Below are 18,002 nucleotides of genomic sequence, written 5' to 3' on the forward strand. Positions count from 1 at the left end.
ATAATGTTTCCCAGAATCATAGTTTGCAACTTTTCCATACATGCACTCACACCCTTGTCTATCTTCTTAGGAACATCCGTTGTACCTCCCACATGCGATAGGTTTATGACATGCGGCTCATTTCGCCATTCTGCGCAATTGGTACTATTGAACGGTTTTGATTGAGCTTTAATCTGACATGAAACTATAATAGTGTGGATGTGCATGACAGAACAGACATTTTATATAAATTCATAAATATTTGACAAAATCGTATAATCTCGCTTTAACCTGACATGAAACTATAATACTGTGGCTGTGCATTTTGTAAATTGCAATATCAACTTAAAGAACAGAACAGACAGTTTATTCAGACTTACACAAATTTACATCATCTAAATACACGAAACAGAATACAAAAAAATGTATTATGTATATATATATTACAACGGATGGGTTATAACCAAATGTAATCTTTCAATTTTAGACCAAGTAAAATTAACAAAGTAGTACGACTTCATATTATCATAGTAAAACATCTATCATTAACTGCCGGTAAGTAAATATTTAGTTTTCGTTGAAAATATTAGTTGTGGAATATCTTACGGTTAGAGCTTCCTTCATATATATTTACACATATTTATAATTTTAATTTTCCAAGTTGAGTTCAATAAAGTATGAAACTTAAAAAACATATGGATTCACATAGTAAACAGTAGTTATAAATGTTTGCCTTATTTGACGGAAACATGGACATTTACATATACAGTGGAATTCGTCTTCTATGTCTCTTTGATCACAACATTGACAGTATCGTTCATTACGAGGTATATGGTTACGTGTGTATCTTCCAATTTGAATTCTCCTAGGGTGGGCAGAAGCTCTTAGTTTAACAAGGTATGTTTAAGCAATGCTAAGTACATCATATATTTTATTTGAATATCACGATTGTGTCCTCACTTGTGTGTGATAAGCGGAGTAAACACAACAAGTAAACATTTATTGTAAAGGTTCAGCAGCTACCGCATGTAGGGAGGTCTATGTATAAAGACATATAAGCTAGTAAACAAAGGAAAAATATAATGTCATCACAAATATAAATATTATAAGCATTTCATGAAACGATCTCTGCGAAAATTTTGGGAAGTAAACCGGTTCTAGTCAGTTAAACTCATGTTGATTTATAAAACATTTAATTGCTCATGCAAAACTATTAATACAGCATCGCAGGGTGTAAATCGAAAAAAATGTTATGTACGTTTTAAAACCCCTTTTAAAGCCACTCATCTTGAAACACTTATTAGGCATAGTAAATTTAAGTATTAATAAGAAATAATTTTATCTATGCTAATTAGAATATACCTGGTGGTTACAAGGTAGAAATCCGTCTTTTTGCGCTTTAAAACTTAAAAATAATCGCGTTTGTCTAAATGGACGTTTACATATAGAAATCCTACTTTTGGTTTTAAAATTAAAAAAAAAAATACTTGCTAACTAGGCTATGGATAATGACAATTTTGCACACTTTCAAGTTGCATCTATATGTATTGCTTAACATGTATTTCATTTTAAGGTGTGTGGCTTTAACTACTAAAAGGGCGGTGGAAAACAACAGCAACCGAGTTGCACCTTTCTGACATTAGCATAATTGTACATGTAAAAAAAACTTTACTAAATCCAAAATATGAAAGCGAAACTGTTTAACATTGTGTTCCGTCTTCATGCTTGAATCGAATTGAAGTTAGATGTAATCAAACGCAAGATTGTCATTTATACATTTTCTACACAATTATGATTTGTGAAGATTGTCATTAATACATTTTCAACAGATCAAAGTTTTGTGAATATAGTTTTTTTTTACTTTTTTATCCGGATTCTAAATTCTAAATTCAAAATAAATTCAATGTATATCGTTGTTCAAACGCCAATACGCATATTTCCGGACCAAATGATTTGGAACACATATTCAATTATACTAGCTCTTGTCCTGAACTTGTTTTAAGGCCGAACAAAATGACATGATTGATCATTACAACAGGTAACAACAATCCTGAATCGGCAATTGTATTTTTCTTGCTTATGTAAAACAAATATAAATATTTATAAGAGATGGTGTACTAAAAGCTAAATAGAATTTTTTTATCAAAGATAGTAGCGTTCCCAACTTGAAGTGTACTGAATAGTCTATGTCTTTTGTGAAACAGGTTTAAGAGTTACAAAGTGAGATAGTGAATAAAACTAGCTCCAAATAAATCAGTATTAGTGCTACACATGTCAAAACGGCGTGTTACAACACACTCAATCTAAACATGATGCACGATAACTAATAAAACAAGTATTATATATTCATGAACGTTATGTTTATTAGTAAAAACATATTTACGTGTTCAAACGCAAAAATGAATTAGGAGTGCACATAAACAATGACATGTATGCTTTTCTTGATAGATCGTTGATAAATCGTGTTGCTGAAAAAGCATTCGAAACTGCAAAATTAGAATTTATCAATACATAATTGTGCCAGTGTTACGCAATTTAGAGAACCAATGCAATCGATAGATCGCTATTTAAGCTTGCTAGGCAGCAAAGTAAGGTGGATAGGATTAGTTTTCGAGTGTGTCGACATTCCAACATGAAGTCATCGTCCTCAGAAGGTTTGTGACTTGAATTACAGGGAATAATGAGATGTTCCGTTCAAGAGACGATAACATGTCTTTTGATTCCCGGTCAGAAGCACAGGTGTTCAACACCTCGGACAAAAGGGTTGAGATGGGGATCGAACCTGCAACTCATGACAAATACATGAACTGCGTCAGATGTTCATCATAATTCAGAAAGAAGCCGGTAAAAAAAAATATTCGACTTAAAATAATCACGTCATGCTTTATTAAATGCTATTCGCATGTGGTAGAAGTCAGCACTCTGCAGGTATTTTGGATTATATAATATAATTGAGATTTGGTTATTCAGTATGTGATTCTTTCACATGACAACAGTGATCCTTCTCAAGCACACAATGCTATGAACCAACAAAATTTCGCGACATTATCGACGTTAATTAATATGTTTTTATATATTATTGAGAAATGATTTCATTCGTATTTACACTTGTTCTTCTAATCATATAATTAAACAGTATTTTTATTGTACATATTGTAACTTTATTTCTTCGAGAATATTTACACAACTTCCGAAATTTCTCACATTAAAAAAGAACAGTTTTACAACAACATGATATTTGCAAAGGATTATGGCGAGAAAAGAACAAAACAAATCAAACAAGTGCATACTGTTAATAAAAATAAAATGTTTTACATGTCTCATAGTTTCTTAATTAAATGGGCCTGTATGAAATATATGCATATATGGTATTAAGCAATACACAAAAAGGTAAGGAACATACAATATTGCAAATAAAGAAGCAAACGAATTTGACCCATCTTCATGTGGCAATGCTTGTTATTTACAGGAATAAAGAAACTCTAGAAACATTGTCAGGAGAAAACTTTTTAGCATCCGCTAGTCTTATATTAAGACAGGATACAAACTGCCCGTTTAATGCAGGAAAACACAACGTAGACAACACTAAAAATGAAAGCTGATTAAAGCTTAAGTCTCCGTCTTCAAATGTGCTTAAAAGCATATAGGCATTTTAATTGTAAAGTGAATTAATCTTCTGATAGAGATTCTGGAGTGTAATTGTTTGCAATGTTTAAAAAATGCCGAATCCCACTTTTAGCCAAGAATCAATCACAAAGCATACACTCGTAAATGGGCATTTATCTCATAATGTTGCAATACTAGTTAAGCAAAAACAAAAAAGAACACACATTATAATTCAATTAATCAATGGTTAAATATTCCTATAACAACATCATTGAGACTGTTATATAATAAGGTAAATACAAGCATTATCTTAAATCCTTCATAATGACAACAATCGAAAACCGATTATACTTTGTACACATTCCAGATCATCGTAATGCATCTCGAGTAGAAAACAGTAAGACATGATGTAACATAGAAGATAATAACATGTCTAAGCACGATCATTTGTTAGTGTTCACATTCAGATTAAAACTAGCTGTTCAAAAGTCTACAACAAGAGCATGATTTTTCTTTCAATGCTTTTTGTAATAATCATTAATTTAAACTTGAAAACGAAAGTTTTACACGCGAAACAACAGGGCACACCGACACTGAAAAATTGTAAAAAATAAAATAAAAAAGGTGAGTTGCATGTCGTCCAATTTGTTTGAAAGGTTTCCTGGTCGTTATCGATTTTTTTGAGTCAGTGCAATGACCCTTTTTGTTTTAAATAAAGTGTGATATTACACTAGAACAAAGGATTTCAGGCGTTCGGTTTATTGCAATTTTGAAGGAAGTTAGGTTAGGGTTCAATACAATTCCACCTTTTTCTTTTTCTTCATTTTTGTTTTATTCTTCTTCTCTTATTTCGTCTTTTTTTCATCATCGACTTCTTCTTCCTCCTCGCCATCTTTTTCTTCGATCTCTAGGTTCTCAAAAGAAAGACACACTGGGCTTTGCGGAACGTCATAATGTTGCGCCCGTGCGTTATTCACTGTACTCATTAGGTAGCTGTCATATCCATGGTTACTGTAGGATATGGTTCTCAGTGCGCATGCGTCGTCCGTTGAGTCCAGTCCTGAATCTAGTCTGTAACCACTAAATGTCTTGACTTTTTGCTGATTATCACACGTTAAGACCATTTCAAACTTTTGCAAGATTCTGTCAAATACCAAATAGTACCCTGTCAATAGAAAAACACATGATTAATCATTTATTGATCATAATTAAAAATGAATGCAAACAAGTATAATTTTAAAAGCTTAATACAGATTAGCTGTCGACCTACCATTTGTCCCAAAGCTGTCGTCGTCGCAGACATGTTTTCCCTCAAACCATGTGGGTTTCTCCTATAAAAGTTCAAATATCATGCATACCAACTACAATCAGAAAAAGCATGCTCTTAATTCAATGCATAGGCACATTAGGATATACATGTATGTGATTAATAATTGTTGAAACGTTTGTATATACATTAGTCAGGATACACTTTGTTACTGTGACTAAATCCATTATTTTAAGACAGTGATTGAGCTAGCTCATGTGTCGAGTAGAGTGTAGGTTAATCCTGTATTACTTAGATACGTATTTTGACGTGTTTGTAGTCCCTTAGAAAGTTATTTTTAATCGAAGACCTTTCTTAGTACATTCAAGTTTTAAAGGCTTCATTTCCAACCCTTAGATACTGATGGGCAGCAAACAGCATAAATCCTGAACAGACTGCGAGTTACTCGCAGGTTGTTCTGGTTTTATGCTGTTTGCACATAGACATGTTAAAACTTCTACAATTAATTTAAAATAACTTTAACCATTGCGCCAGTTATTGCATATGTTAACAAGTTTACCGGACTGAGATTGTTCTGTATTAAGAGAGCAATTAAATAAACCCGTCTAGAGAGCGAGTGACGAAATTCTACCCATTAGGGAATCTTAGCCTTTTTACTTATTGTGTAACCGTGCTAAAAGGCGCAGTTTGAGGACATCATATGGTTTGCTGTGACATGTTATGTTTTAGATGTTATTTGTGATCTCCCCCCCCCCCCTCACACACTTTATATTTATCACACGTATACAATAATGCAAAATGATACCAAAAAAAAACACTACCGGATATGAATTAAAAATATCCTATCGTAGATAACCTTACACGACACGCGCGTTTGATGTTTCAAATTGCCTTCAATTAGACTACGATATACACACAACCTAGTATTCTCTTCTCATAACATACAATGCTATCATGTCCATACCTCATTGATTACCTTATAAGTTTGCATGCACATTTTAACGAAATTTCTCACCCATTCCTAAAAAAACTAAGAATTTTGTTGTCAACCAACCGGACTTTAGGTTTATGGGAAGTGCGTTACAAAAGTGGCAAAAGAAAATCTTACCCAAATGCATACATTTCTCTGTTCATCAATGCGAACGTACGATTTGTTGTCTTTGCCACACAATGCTATGTATGAAGTATACCGATTTGGTGTAAACGTTTGTTGGATAATCTTGTTGACATAAACTAAAATAAATAGTAATATGCCATTTTACAAATCAAGGAAACATGCCGATACTAAGTCCGTGTGTATTTCTTCCCCCGAAAAACAGTACCAATACAACAATCATTATTAAGCAGAATTAATTTGTATTGCCATCTAAGATGTTGTTATACCAAGTTGATGTTTATATGAAACGACACATTATTAATGTGTTAAAAAGTGCTTGTGATATGTTACTCATGTAAAACCACCATCACTTGACGGTTTGCTGTAAATATATTGGATCAGAGCACCCGTTTAATACAAGACCTACAATGACAACGGTTTCAGCAGTTCTGGAAACAAGGCCTTCTAATGGAGCATTCGCAAATCCTACTGAAGTTTATAACAAACAACATGAAAACTGAACTCTACATAAAAGTATGAATATGTTTTTTATTTTGTTCTTGTTTTTGGATTGGGGCGAACTGGTGTCTCATAAATCATTAAACATCTTCAAGAAATGTGCTACTTTTTGTGAAAAAAATGTGGTTCTGATCAATCAACATTTACAACGAAACCTATACATACCTATGGATTAAAGCTTGCTGCAGAAATTTTTAAAAACAACTTGCACACTTTACACAGACGTAACTTCTTAAATATCCTTTGCGGAAGAGAAATACATTAAAATTGTATATTTTGCTATTACTAATTACCTGCAATACGTATGTCCATACATACCGGAATGGTCGTCCTTCTCGGTATGTACAGCACGAATGCCTAACTCGTCGATGAACATGTATAATGAACTATTGCCGGGTATGTTATAGACTATTTGTTGTATTCTAGTTCGTTTTCCATCAACTGCTTCACAGTGCGGTTGCAAAACATCTGGTAAGCCTAAAATCCAATGTCAAATAGCGTCATGTACTTGCTCATTTAAGGTTAACATACACATATTTATTAATCACAAACAAGGTGTAAATGCTTTTGAGAAATACAACAAACCGTATTTATGAAAATGAGTCAAGTACAATTCAAGCTATCTTGTTTACCAGATATGCGTTGTACTTATAATTCGTTTTCAATTCGTATGATGTAAATTATTTTAAAACAGTGTCCTATAAATGTGTATGCAAATATTTATTAAAACAATTTCTTAATTGCTAATTGACGGACTTACATAGAGATTTCACAGCGTGCGTATTAATGAATCCGTCATTTGTCGATTGTACAATAAATCAAGGCTTTAAATGTCTTCATTTTATAAGAATAAAATATTTATCATAAAATAACAACATACGATGTCCTCCGTGGTCTGGCGCTAGAATAGCACTTGTTTCATACCAATACCAGGACTTTTTCTTGTCTTTTGTCTCACTTCTTCTTAAAATCTTTAAGATATGCATATGGTACTTACGGAGGCGTCAATCACATAACGAGTAAACCTTAATACAATGCATTTAAACTATTTGCAAATAGTAAAGATAACAGTATTTGTGTATAAGGAGAGTTTATCAATTGTTATTCGGCATAAAAATCAAACGATACAAACACTTTAAAAATCATTTTACTAGACGTCTTGATGAAACATTACACTATGTACAATTCAAAGAAAGTTATTGTTTAATGTTTACATATGCAATTTAAAATTAAATGCAAATGTCTTACGATAGTAAAACGAGAGTGTCCGTCCACGTTGACGCCGCTTTTGAACGTTTTTATCACAGTATCGTGATCTTGATCTGGTGTAAACGTCTCACCAATCAGAACTAGCTCATCTCCTTCGCTGAAAAACAAAAAACACATCAAACATAAGACAAACATTTATCAATCAAAGATATATTCAATTCACCGTTTTTGATTTTTTTTTTAAGTTCTTAAAGTTAACCTTCGATGTTTATTGTACAAGAGCCCTGGTACAAACGCAAAGGATCATTACTTGAGTGGCAATTACTGTTCGAGTCTTTGTACATTTAATTCGCTGACAGAATCCACGTTTTTGCACCTGATTCTCATCTTCTCTGCCGGATATCCATCAATGATATCCTTCAGTAGATGCTGGAATTTGTATTTCTTCCCTGAAGGCCGCGTGTAGTTGTAGGTATATAGAGTTCCGCCAAAATAATCCCCAGCCTTTGTGTCTGTCTGATCGGCCTGGGGAATAAGAATCACCGATTTTTGATCAGGCTTCGGTTCCTGATAAAAACAACGGATTAGTCAATTTAACAGATTGCCAGATTATACACTAATGTTTAACACTAAGGGCATCGCCTAGGAACGGTATATGGAACATATAGCACTGAGATTTTACACCGGTTATAGATTGCCTAAAGGTCACAATAGGCAAAGCTTTATTCACAATTTGGGCATTTATGGAAAATGATGCCAGAGTAGTCGCCCGCCGCAGTTTCTGTCTGATATGCGTGGAAACTTATGATAATACTAATGATCATCATTTCGTCAATATCATCTTCATATAAATAACAATAATAATAATAATAATAATAATAATAATAATAATAATAATAATAATAATAACAATAATAATATTAACAATAACATCAACAACAATACTACTACTACTACTACTACTACTACTACTACTACTACTACTACTACTACTACTACTACTACTACTACTACTACTACTACCACTACGACTACTACTTCTACTACTACTACTACTACTACTACTACTACTACTACTACTACTACTACTACTACTAATAATAATAATAATAATAATAATAATAATAATAATAATATCATAACCATCATCATAATAACCATCATAATAATCATAAATAGAAGCAGCTTTCTTATCAATCATTATAATTACCATCAAAACATCTTAATCAAGAAGAATACGAAAGCTAGTGTGTGGGAGTATAATTTGAGTCCAGTGAAAGAAATAAGCAGGGATTGTATGGAAAAAACGAACATTTGAAAGATCGATGGCATGCACAGATGATCAAAGTATGATGTTTTAGGTTATCCTGGAATTTAAACAATGGCATAAGAGTTAATCATTTGCATAGACGGTAAAAATAGAAAGTGCAACACTATAATATACAGTTAAAAGAAACGGGGTTATCGAGTAAGAAAGCACATGTAAACATGAAACAAAATCTACCTACACTCTTAAAGACAACCCCTCTCTTCGCAGATGGTAGGGTTCTATGTGCACTGTCAACGTAGTCCTTTGGTATGTTGTTGTTTTTACCGGGATCGATCGATTGTTCGAGGACATGACTGGGACAGAGTGTGTCCGCCTCGTCTTCCGAACTGTTTTCCTGATTTTCTGTCTCATTTTCTTCTTCCATCATGTTTCCCAGAGACATAGTTTGCAACTTATCCATAAATGCACTCACACTATTGTCGATCTTCTTAGGAACATCCGTTGTACCTCCCACATGCGATAGGTTTATGACATGCGGCTCTTTTGGTCATTCTGCTGACATATAATAATCGTCTTCATGTGTCTTCCAAGCTGATAGCTTTAGGACGTTTGGTGAATGGTTAAATAAATGACAATATTTATTTTTGTTAGAATTAATGCATTTTTGATCGGCATTACCTTCGGTTATTTTGTGGTCCGGTTAAATAAGGCCTTCAGTCAAATGTTGAACAGTTATTCTTGTAAAGTCTTATACTTTTTTGCCTCTATTATGTTTGTCAAAAACGATATCCAATAAGTTTCGTCCGAAAGCTCTCTGAAATGAAAAATGTTTTATACCAACAATGAAACTTGCTTACCTTGTGTAAAACATTTAATCCATTAAATGATTGTGTGTTTTTTTTTCATTTTCCTCATGTCATTTGATATAATTGCAAATCATCATATCAGACAATACCACAACGGATATATTTGAAATGTCCCAATTTTAAATGATATTTATTCCGTCTTCACAGCGACAATTAATTTAAAATATGTTATATGCGAACATGAAAGTAAGCCCTACTTGTCTATTATATTTCTGTAATAAATAAGTGAGAGTATGTCGTTAATGAAGATCGTGTAACGGGACACTCGAAATCTTATTCACGTCCAGAAGTAAGTAGAATTGTTAGCACTTATTGTTTATATATGGGATAGTAAAATGAATAATAAAACACTTGAAGTATAATGACTCATGACTCATATAGTTCATCTAATGTTGATCGACCAAACCATCTCATCCCACATTACATGTGTTTGGCCTGAACGAATTAACAAGACAATTGCTTATTTTAAGGAGCCAGAATATTGTTTAGGGTATTTTGTTTTGCCTTGTCTACACAAAAATAATATCCGTTTGTTATGCCACAACCATATACTTGTAGATGCAAATTATGGAAAAACGTATATAGAATTTAGCCAGTATCCGAAATATTGCATCGGGAAATACACCTATCTGGCTTGAAGAACAATCTGAACTGTTATCTCAATACTAGTAACAAGATAAGCATACATCGCAGCTATTTAGCTTATGTGTTTTGTCAGTAAACCAACCTACATTAAAATGTAAATTGAAGTTGATATCAATGTATCTCATTGCAATAAAAGGAATGCATAAAAGGAACAATTCACAGATAACAAGACATGCTTATGCGAGGATAAGCTGAAACAACATAATCACATTATAAAAGTCTTAACTCAATTTTTACATTGCATAACAAGTAAGCATTTATTTATTCCGTTGATTTTAAGTTATATTATAATACTATAAATATTCTAATACAGTGGGTATTTATTTACCATATTCATAATCATAACTTAATTTTGACAGCATTCTTAACATTTTGAGCTCGTTTGATAAAACAAACAAATACGTCATTTTCTATGCTAACACATGCCGATTAAGAGGGCAAAGTTAACACTTGGTCCTTAATATCAACGTACAGAAAAACAAAATGATATGATGTTATTATTGACAGTTCTACATTTACATTAGATTCCTGTTGAAATAAAACTGGTGGTTAATATAAATAAGGTCCATTGCTCTAACACTGATGCTAATGACATTTATTTGATCTCGGCTCCTAAGAAAGAACCAGTGATTGCGATATAGACCGCTTAAAGAACACACTAGATTGACGAATGACTTAATAATAGCTTTCATGAGGCATGAGTAGCCCAGATCTATAACAGCCATTTTCTCAGAGAGCCATGGTTGGATCTGATATATTTTGTGCCGTCTGTGCGCGATTTTCTTCTTACACAAATTGCCTCTGATTCATACATACATAGCAACGAGAAAAGTGTTTTAAGATAAGTATGACGGTCCATACATAGCCATAATTCTCTATGGATTTTGAAATTTTTGTTAACATCCTGTTTTATTTACTTTGAAAAGAAGAGGTCGGAATGGCTGCTTCACTTCGGACATACTTTACGTGGACATTACATTTTCAGTGTTTGATATGTATTCTGATTCGATTTTCAAACCTTCCATCCAAACTGAGAGTCTTTTTGGAAACGTCATATCTTAATTTTAATTGTTCCCCACACAATACAAGACCACATCAAAGTTAATTTATTTTCCTTTTTATGTGCCAAGAAATTTAATAAGGTAGTCACGACCGTCACATAATGCAGCCTAGCGCGATAGGACCTAACCAACTTCGAAATACAGTTACGCACATACTTAACAGGATTAAGAATTAAAGCTTTTAGCCCTTTTATCAAAACGCAACAGCTTTATGCTCTTTTTGTATTTATTCTGTGTTTTAAAGAAACACTCACACATCACGACGTTTAACTGTTTCAATTTCAAGCTAATAATGACACGCTTTCAACAAAAAACCATACAATTTCTGTGGACACGTCCATGTTGCACGGTGAATTTATTTTGCTTAAGTCAAACATTGCTTTGAGATGAACTTTCAGGTAGAAAAACTTTAATGACTATTGGTCACTGATTCTTGTTGCAATAAGTTCCGGTTAAACAAGTGTCCTAAATATCCGTGTATAAATCTTTTATTATTTTTTCAACGTGTCTTAATAAAGCAATTAAAACAACTCTTTTGAATATGTTCAATTCATAAAAGTAATGTGTTACTCATTTAAAAAACACATCGACATTTATATAATACTACGTTGACGTCGATGTATGTGTTCCGTATGATATAATTGATGATTCCTCTTGAAACGAATTCCGTTTGTTCTCGTAAACCCTTTCTTACAGAAGCTTTTTAAATGATGCCATTTATACCAACCCTCCTTTTGGCTATAAAACACTGTTTAACTTTAAACTTTTAACGTTAAGAACAAATTATATATGACGATGTTTTAAAAATATACTTTGACGGCGAATTGTAATTGTTGCCATGGCGAAATCAATACAGAAATACTAAGCTAAATATGCAATGAAAACATCACCGTCGCAACTTTATAAACATACTAATTAATACATATATATTGGCAAGATTCACGAGTATTATAGTGACAGTTTTGAATTGTGGTATTTTACAGTATCGTTTAAAGAGCACATTTCTGATAGAAATTTACAATCAAGCAAGCTGTCGTGTATGCATATAAAATTGCAAAACAACATGTTGTTATTTCGGACTTCAAAATGTGGAAAACAATTTTATTTTGTTTTCTTAAAATACACAACAGATATTCGTCCAAACATACTATTGCAGCGTTTCTTTTTATCCTTGGTGGATACGCAAACATAAAATATAAAATTCATGTATAGTTTTCTGACACTCTGTCTTACTATTTCTTTTAAGCCAAATTATGGTTCTTTGCGACTCTGGTTTCGACAAACAGATTTTCCAATATTTTTGATGACGGTAAATACATCTGGCCGATGAGCATAAACATTAAGCGGTCCGTTGGGTTGGCTTCATTTTGGTAAATAGGATTGTGTACTTGTTCGTGGTCATGATTTCAAACGACAGCTTTACGTTAACGCCGTTGAATTTAAATAATTAAAAGGTTCATTCTACAGCATATTTATGCTAATCTGTGAACTCTGTCAACATTTAACGTTAGAGTATTTGTCTGTAAAACAACATAACAACTTATTTATATTTTGATGATTTTTCAAATATTTCGGACATTTATTTTGTGTAATAATTTTGTGAATCTTAATTTTTGGACACGATTTTTAAAATATATTTTTAACTGCCCAATGACTACGAGTAATTACGTTAACACAACACATGCATATAAACCAGACAAGTATATTTAAAGAAGCATACAGAAACATTACATATATTTAATTGCGTAACACTCTAAATGTTAGACATACCAAATCGTCGGCAACCTCTGCAATAGCTTTAGTCTGTGCTGTAAATGATTTAGATGTCGGACTATCCTCTCGTTTTGTAAACACGTATGTTGAATGCACTATAACACTACCAAACGTAAAGACGCATCGACCCTCTTAAATACTTTTGTTTAAATGCAGTTATCCCACGATATGTTTGAATAATAATCTAGGTTGTTGAGATAAGGAAAAAGCAAGTACAATTTTCGTGACCATCGCAAAAAATGCGCACAATTTGATAGCTGACTGAAAGCAAAACATACGAAGGATTGGCTCAACACTGGTTCTTTCACATCACACACCCATTATTGTCTGCTTTACAATACAATCTTTTAACTTCGTTTGCATCTTAATTTTAGACCAAAGTACAGGGAAGTTAAAGGTAAGACGTACAGCTGTGGGCTTTTTATATCAATTCAAACGCACCGGGCAAATGTCGCACAAATTGAGAGTGTGTATTACATTATAAAATATTGTTTTACCATGAATTAAATATCATCACAAGTGCATACCAGATTTGCAATTTTTTTAAAGAATCCAAGATATTTCTATTTAAGGTGTGTCGTTTCGGTTTGAAGGCGTATTTAGAACCCTTGGCAATGGCCTTCACCCAAATATCACATCCCAGTCCCACCGGTGTATGATAGTTCAAAGTGTGAACCATTTCTTAAAAGACATCATGCTATTTGAAATAACATTCTGAAATAGTATATGTATAGCTGTGATAAAAAAAACTTTGATGTGAACAGGTTTGATGTCTTCACTAAGTGTGCGGTGCATTATTCTCACACAGTAAATGTATTTTACTTGGTACAGAGATGGTGCGGTTCTATGAATAAAATAGAAGTTATATACTTGTTAAAATATAAACGTACAATGGCTCTTGTTTTTCTCTGCTTACTTACGGAACCATCAGAATTAAATGAAACATGTGTTTACTAATTACTTCTTGCTGGCGCCATTTCAACCTTCAAATACTGTATCGTTTGTCGCAAACTTAATCTCAAATTACGTCTTGAATGTATTATATTATTCATATTTACGTCTTAATATGTTGTATTTATCTACGTATTTGGCTAATAACGAAGGATGTGCAGTTGTGTCATCAAACGTTAAGTTATGATTTCGACAAACATCCCAGCAAGTCGATATGGTCTATCACGCTGTTACGTGAATTACTTGACATGTTCATGCAGTAAATCAAATATAGAAATGGCTATATACATGTATTCACGAAAATACGACATAGCGCTTCTCATAACATTTTCATATTATCAGGATGCCACATAAACGCTTCCATAACATCACTGTTATTAATGCTGCAAATATGAGAGTGAAGTTGTTGAAAACCAGCTCATTAATAATGAATAACATTAAAATGCACAATTTGTACTATGGAACGCTTTTAATTAAGCTTTAACCTGACACGAGACTATAATATTGTGGCTGTGCATTTTATTTATAGCAAAATCCACTTAAAGAACAGAACAGAACAGACAGTTTATTAAAACTCATACAAAATATAGTCATATGTCTATATATTACAACGTATGGGTTATAACAAAATTTCATCTAACAATTTGAGACAAAGTATAATGAACAAAGAAGTACGACTTCATATTTACCATAGTAAAATATCTATGCTTTCACTGGCAGTAAGGAAATAAATAGTTTTCGTTGACAATATTATTTTTGATAGAATATCTTACGGTTAGAGCTTCCTATATATATATATATTAACAAACAATTATAATTTCAATTTTAAGTTGAGTTCAATAAAGTATGGAACTTAAAAACGGATAGATTCACATAGTAAACAATTTGTATATATGTTTGTATGGCAAGCGGTTCGACACATAATCCCAAGAAACTAGGTTTCTCATGAGAATCTAGGTTTTCAAATGAGAACCTAGTTTCTTATGAAAACCTAGGTTCTCATTTGAAAACTTGGGTTCTTGAAGCCATGTGCAATCTTCAAGCGAGAACCTAGGTTCTCATTCTGAGAACCTAGGTTCTCATGAGAAACCTAGTTTCGTGGGATTATGCGTCAAACCGCAAGAAACTAGGTTTCGTCGGTTTGAAATTCATTTAAGTTATTTTCAAATGCGTTTTTCTTTTGTGTTAATGAAGTATTATAAGGTGTCATTTCGTGGGCGCTAAGATGTTCATTAGAAACGTTCGCTTACGACATTTAATTTTATGAAATAATTTCGTCACATGAAACAAGTTCGGGATAACGTATGCAGTTTGGAGTGACCTCGACATAAACTCTCAATTTAACATTTATTTAAGCAAATATAAAAGTAAATCTAGTTTTAGATATACAACAAGGCACTTCAAGGACGACACTCTCCGCTTTAATGATTTTTTTCGTTTCAAGAAAGTCTCTCCTTAGCAAAAATCCAGTTTAGGTGGAAAGTGTCGTCCTGATTAGCCTGTGCGAACTGCACTGGTTAATCTGGGACGACAATTTACGCACATGCATTAAACCCTATTTTCACAGAGCGAAGCTAATATGTATTGTAGTGGTTCAGCAGCTACCGCGGGTAGAGAAGCTTAATGGTGTAAAACAATACATACGTGATAAACCGTTGTCGCGTCTTTGTGGTTAGGGCAATGTAAATTAAAGATAGTAGCCGCAGAATTTTATAACTGAATATGTCCAATGAGTCACAACTAATTGGCTTTTCATCGAGAAAGGAGACACTTTTATAAAGAGACATTATACTGTTAATTTATTATCATAAAAGATCCGTCCCAAAATAATGTGTTTGCTGAATCTTTGATTTATTGCACCAATTAAAGAAGGGCCGATGCAGAATTTAGAAACAATTTTATATGAAAGATGCCCAATACAAAGTTAAATAATCACATTATTGTATGTTTTCGTTATAATTATCATACACAATTATATTAGCATTTCTTATCACTATGTATTTTAAATATATTTTATGTTTATGTTCTTAACCGAGAGCTATTTTAAAGATGACAAGCAAATAAATTGAATGCATTTTACCTTAAAACACCAAGATCAGTCATAAACCAAAAGCTTGAACATCCAATAACATCAAGCGTGTTAATAGTGAACTTTAAGTGTTGCGAATTCTCTAACACGCATGAACAATCTGACGGTTTTAAAGTTTGTTAGCCCAATAACTTGTCCATTCTTTAGACGAGTGTAAAATGCTTGTTATCGGCCGAGTTTTCTATTACTTGATTGTTAGATTGATTTAAAGGCTGTAGATCTACTTTTAAACTTGGAAACATTACTGAAATAAGAATATGCATAGAACATGCATATTCTAAAGAAGGAATTAATAGTTTTGGTAAAATTATGGTTAATTCTTTTGGGGTATAAATCATTTAACGAATGTAGCGAATCAAACATCGGCAATGAATTATTTAATGTTAGCATTAATTCAATTTGAGGTTTGTATTTTCTTTAAATTTCCCTATATGCAAACCTGACGAAACTTTAAATTCATGCCTGAATATGTTGAAGGTAGGGTTAAAGGTGTTGATTTAATGTCTCACTCAAAATTAGCAAACTTAATTGAGTCTACACATCAATCGACAAGAAACTATGTATTTCTATATGCCATAAGCATATGTTTGAACCACTGGGAAATACATGTTATGCAATAGTTTTTTTTAAAGCCATTAAATACCATCGAATGTGTCACATTTAATGAAAGTGATATAATAATGATATAATTACAAAGAAAATTATACGCGAGTATTTCATATTAAACTATTGCATGTCCATTTTTTGTCGAGACAAAATGTGGCTTAACCTGTTGAAGCACATTAATAGCGAGGCGGAGTCATCATCAATATGACGTGTATCATTACCGCAATGAACATCAGCAGCAGCATAAAACACACTGTTTTCAACGCCATAATCACCATAAGTAGCAAAAAGACCAGTAGTGGATAACCGCCATTCCCATCATCAACGTCATGACTGGGACACTATAACCACCACTACCATCATAATTATTACCATGATTCATCACCACCACGATCTTTTTATACCATCGTTATTATCGTCATCATCGCCATTACCATCATCTTCATGATCATTAATCTTCACCCTGCTATTTCTTTTCACTTGGTAACTACGAGTTGTTGACGAAACAACTGGCTGATTTCGTTATTTGCAGTTTAAATAGAGAATACATGGATGGTGTCGAGATGGAAAAAGTTTATCCAGTGAGCCTTAAAAAAAGGGCGTGCTTTAAACTTTAAACTGCTCCTTTTAATACTTTCCTATTGAAAATATGAGAAGAAATCAAAAACGAATCGAGAATGTGATATTTTTCTTGGTCTACAATTACGATAGCAGCCGATATTGGTAAAATACTACACTCCTGTGTAGTGTATTGGAAAGGTTACACTCAACTATGTGTCACGCCTGCGAAGGAATTCACTACTTCCTGTTGACCGGAGATAGGAACATTAATTCGGCCCTGCTTTATAAGGTCAATGTTTGCAACAGAGGCAGGATAAAAATGGATTTCACCATTATTTTTTCATTTATTCGCAACTGGAAGACAGAATTGTGGTGTTTCGTACAATTAAGCGATTTATAGATTGCACAATCGATATGCTTTTACGAAAAGTTAGCAATTTCAAAGAATTGAGAATGATCTATTGCTGTATATGTACACCGTATTTTTAAACGGATTATGTAAAT

The 18,002-nt window shown here is 32.9% G+C and overlaps 1 protein-coding gene across 4 annotated transcripts; it reads right to left on the reverse strand.

Annotated features, from left to right (window-relative positions):
• Window positions 1–441: 441 nt before the first annotated feature.
• Window positions 442–17,909, reverse strand: LOC127833538 (uncharacterized). Of its 4 annotated transcripts, none has more exons than XM_052358845.1 (10): window positions 16,323–17,909; window positions 9,625–9,760; window positions 9,185–9,498; window positions 8,053–8,243; window positions 7,716–7,833; window positions 7,348–7,438; window positions 6,786–6,944; window positions 5,961–6,085; window positions 4,856–4,916; window positions 442–4,750 (listed from the first exon to the last, which is right to left on the reverse strand). In XM_052358845.1, the coding sequence occupies exons 3-10, from the start codon at window positions 9,404–9,406 to the stop codon at window positions 4,431–4,433; spliced, it is 1,287 nt and encodes a 428-aa protein (XP_052214805.1). In that variant the 5' UTR covers window positions 9,407–9,498; window positions 9,625–9,760; window positions 16,323–17,909; the 3' UTR covers window positions 442–4,430. The 4 variants fall into 4 exon arrangements, with proteins under 4 accessions (XP_052214805.1, XP_052214807.1, XP_052214804.1 ...); XM_052358847.1 differs by having other exon boundaries at window positions 9,185–9,501; XM_052358844.1 differs by having other exon boundaries at window positions 9,185–9,760.
• Between the last annotated feature and the right edge of the window lie 93 nt (window positions 17,910–18,002).

This window comes from Dreissena polymorpha, chromosome 6 (assembly GCF_020536995.1).
Source record: "Dreissena polymorpha isolate Duluth1 chromosome 6, UMN_Dpol_1.0, whole genome shotgun sequence".
Classification (NCBI taxonomy): domain Eukaryota; kingdom Metazoa; phylum Mollusca; class Bivalvia; order Myida; family Dreissenidae; genus Dreissena; species Dreissena polymorpha.

Coding starts and splice junctions, on each gene's coding strand:
- LOC127833538 (XM_052358845.1), bottom strand. CDS start 9,406: ATGGATAAGTTGCAAACTATGTCTCTGGGAAACATGATGGAAGAAGAA. Junction 7,834..8,052: donor GCAGAGAAGATGAGAATCAG/GTGCAAAAACGT, acceptor TTTGTTTTTCAG/CGAAGGAGATGAGCTAGTTC. Junction 7,439..7,715: donor GACACTCTCGTTTTACTATC/GTAAGACATTTG, acceptor CATATCTTAAAG/ATTTTAAGAAGAAGTGAGAC.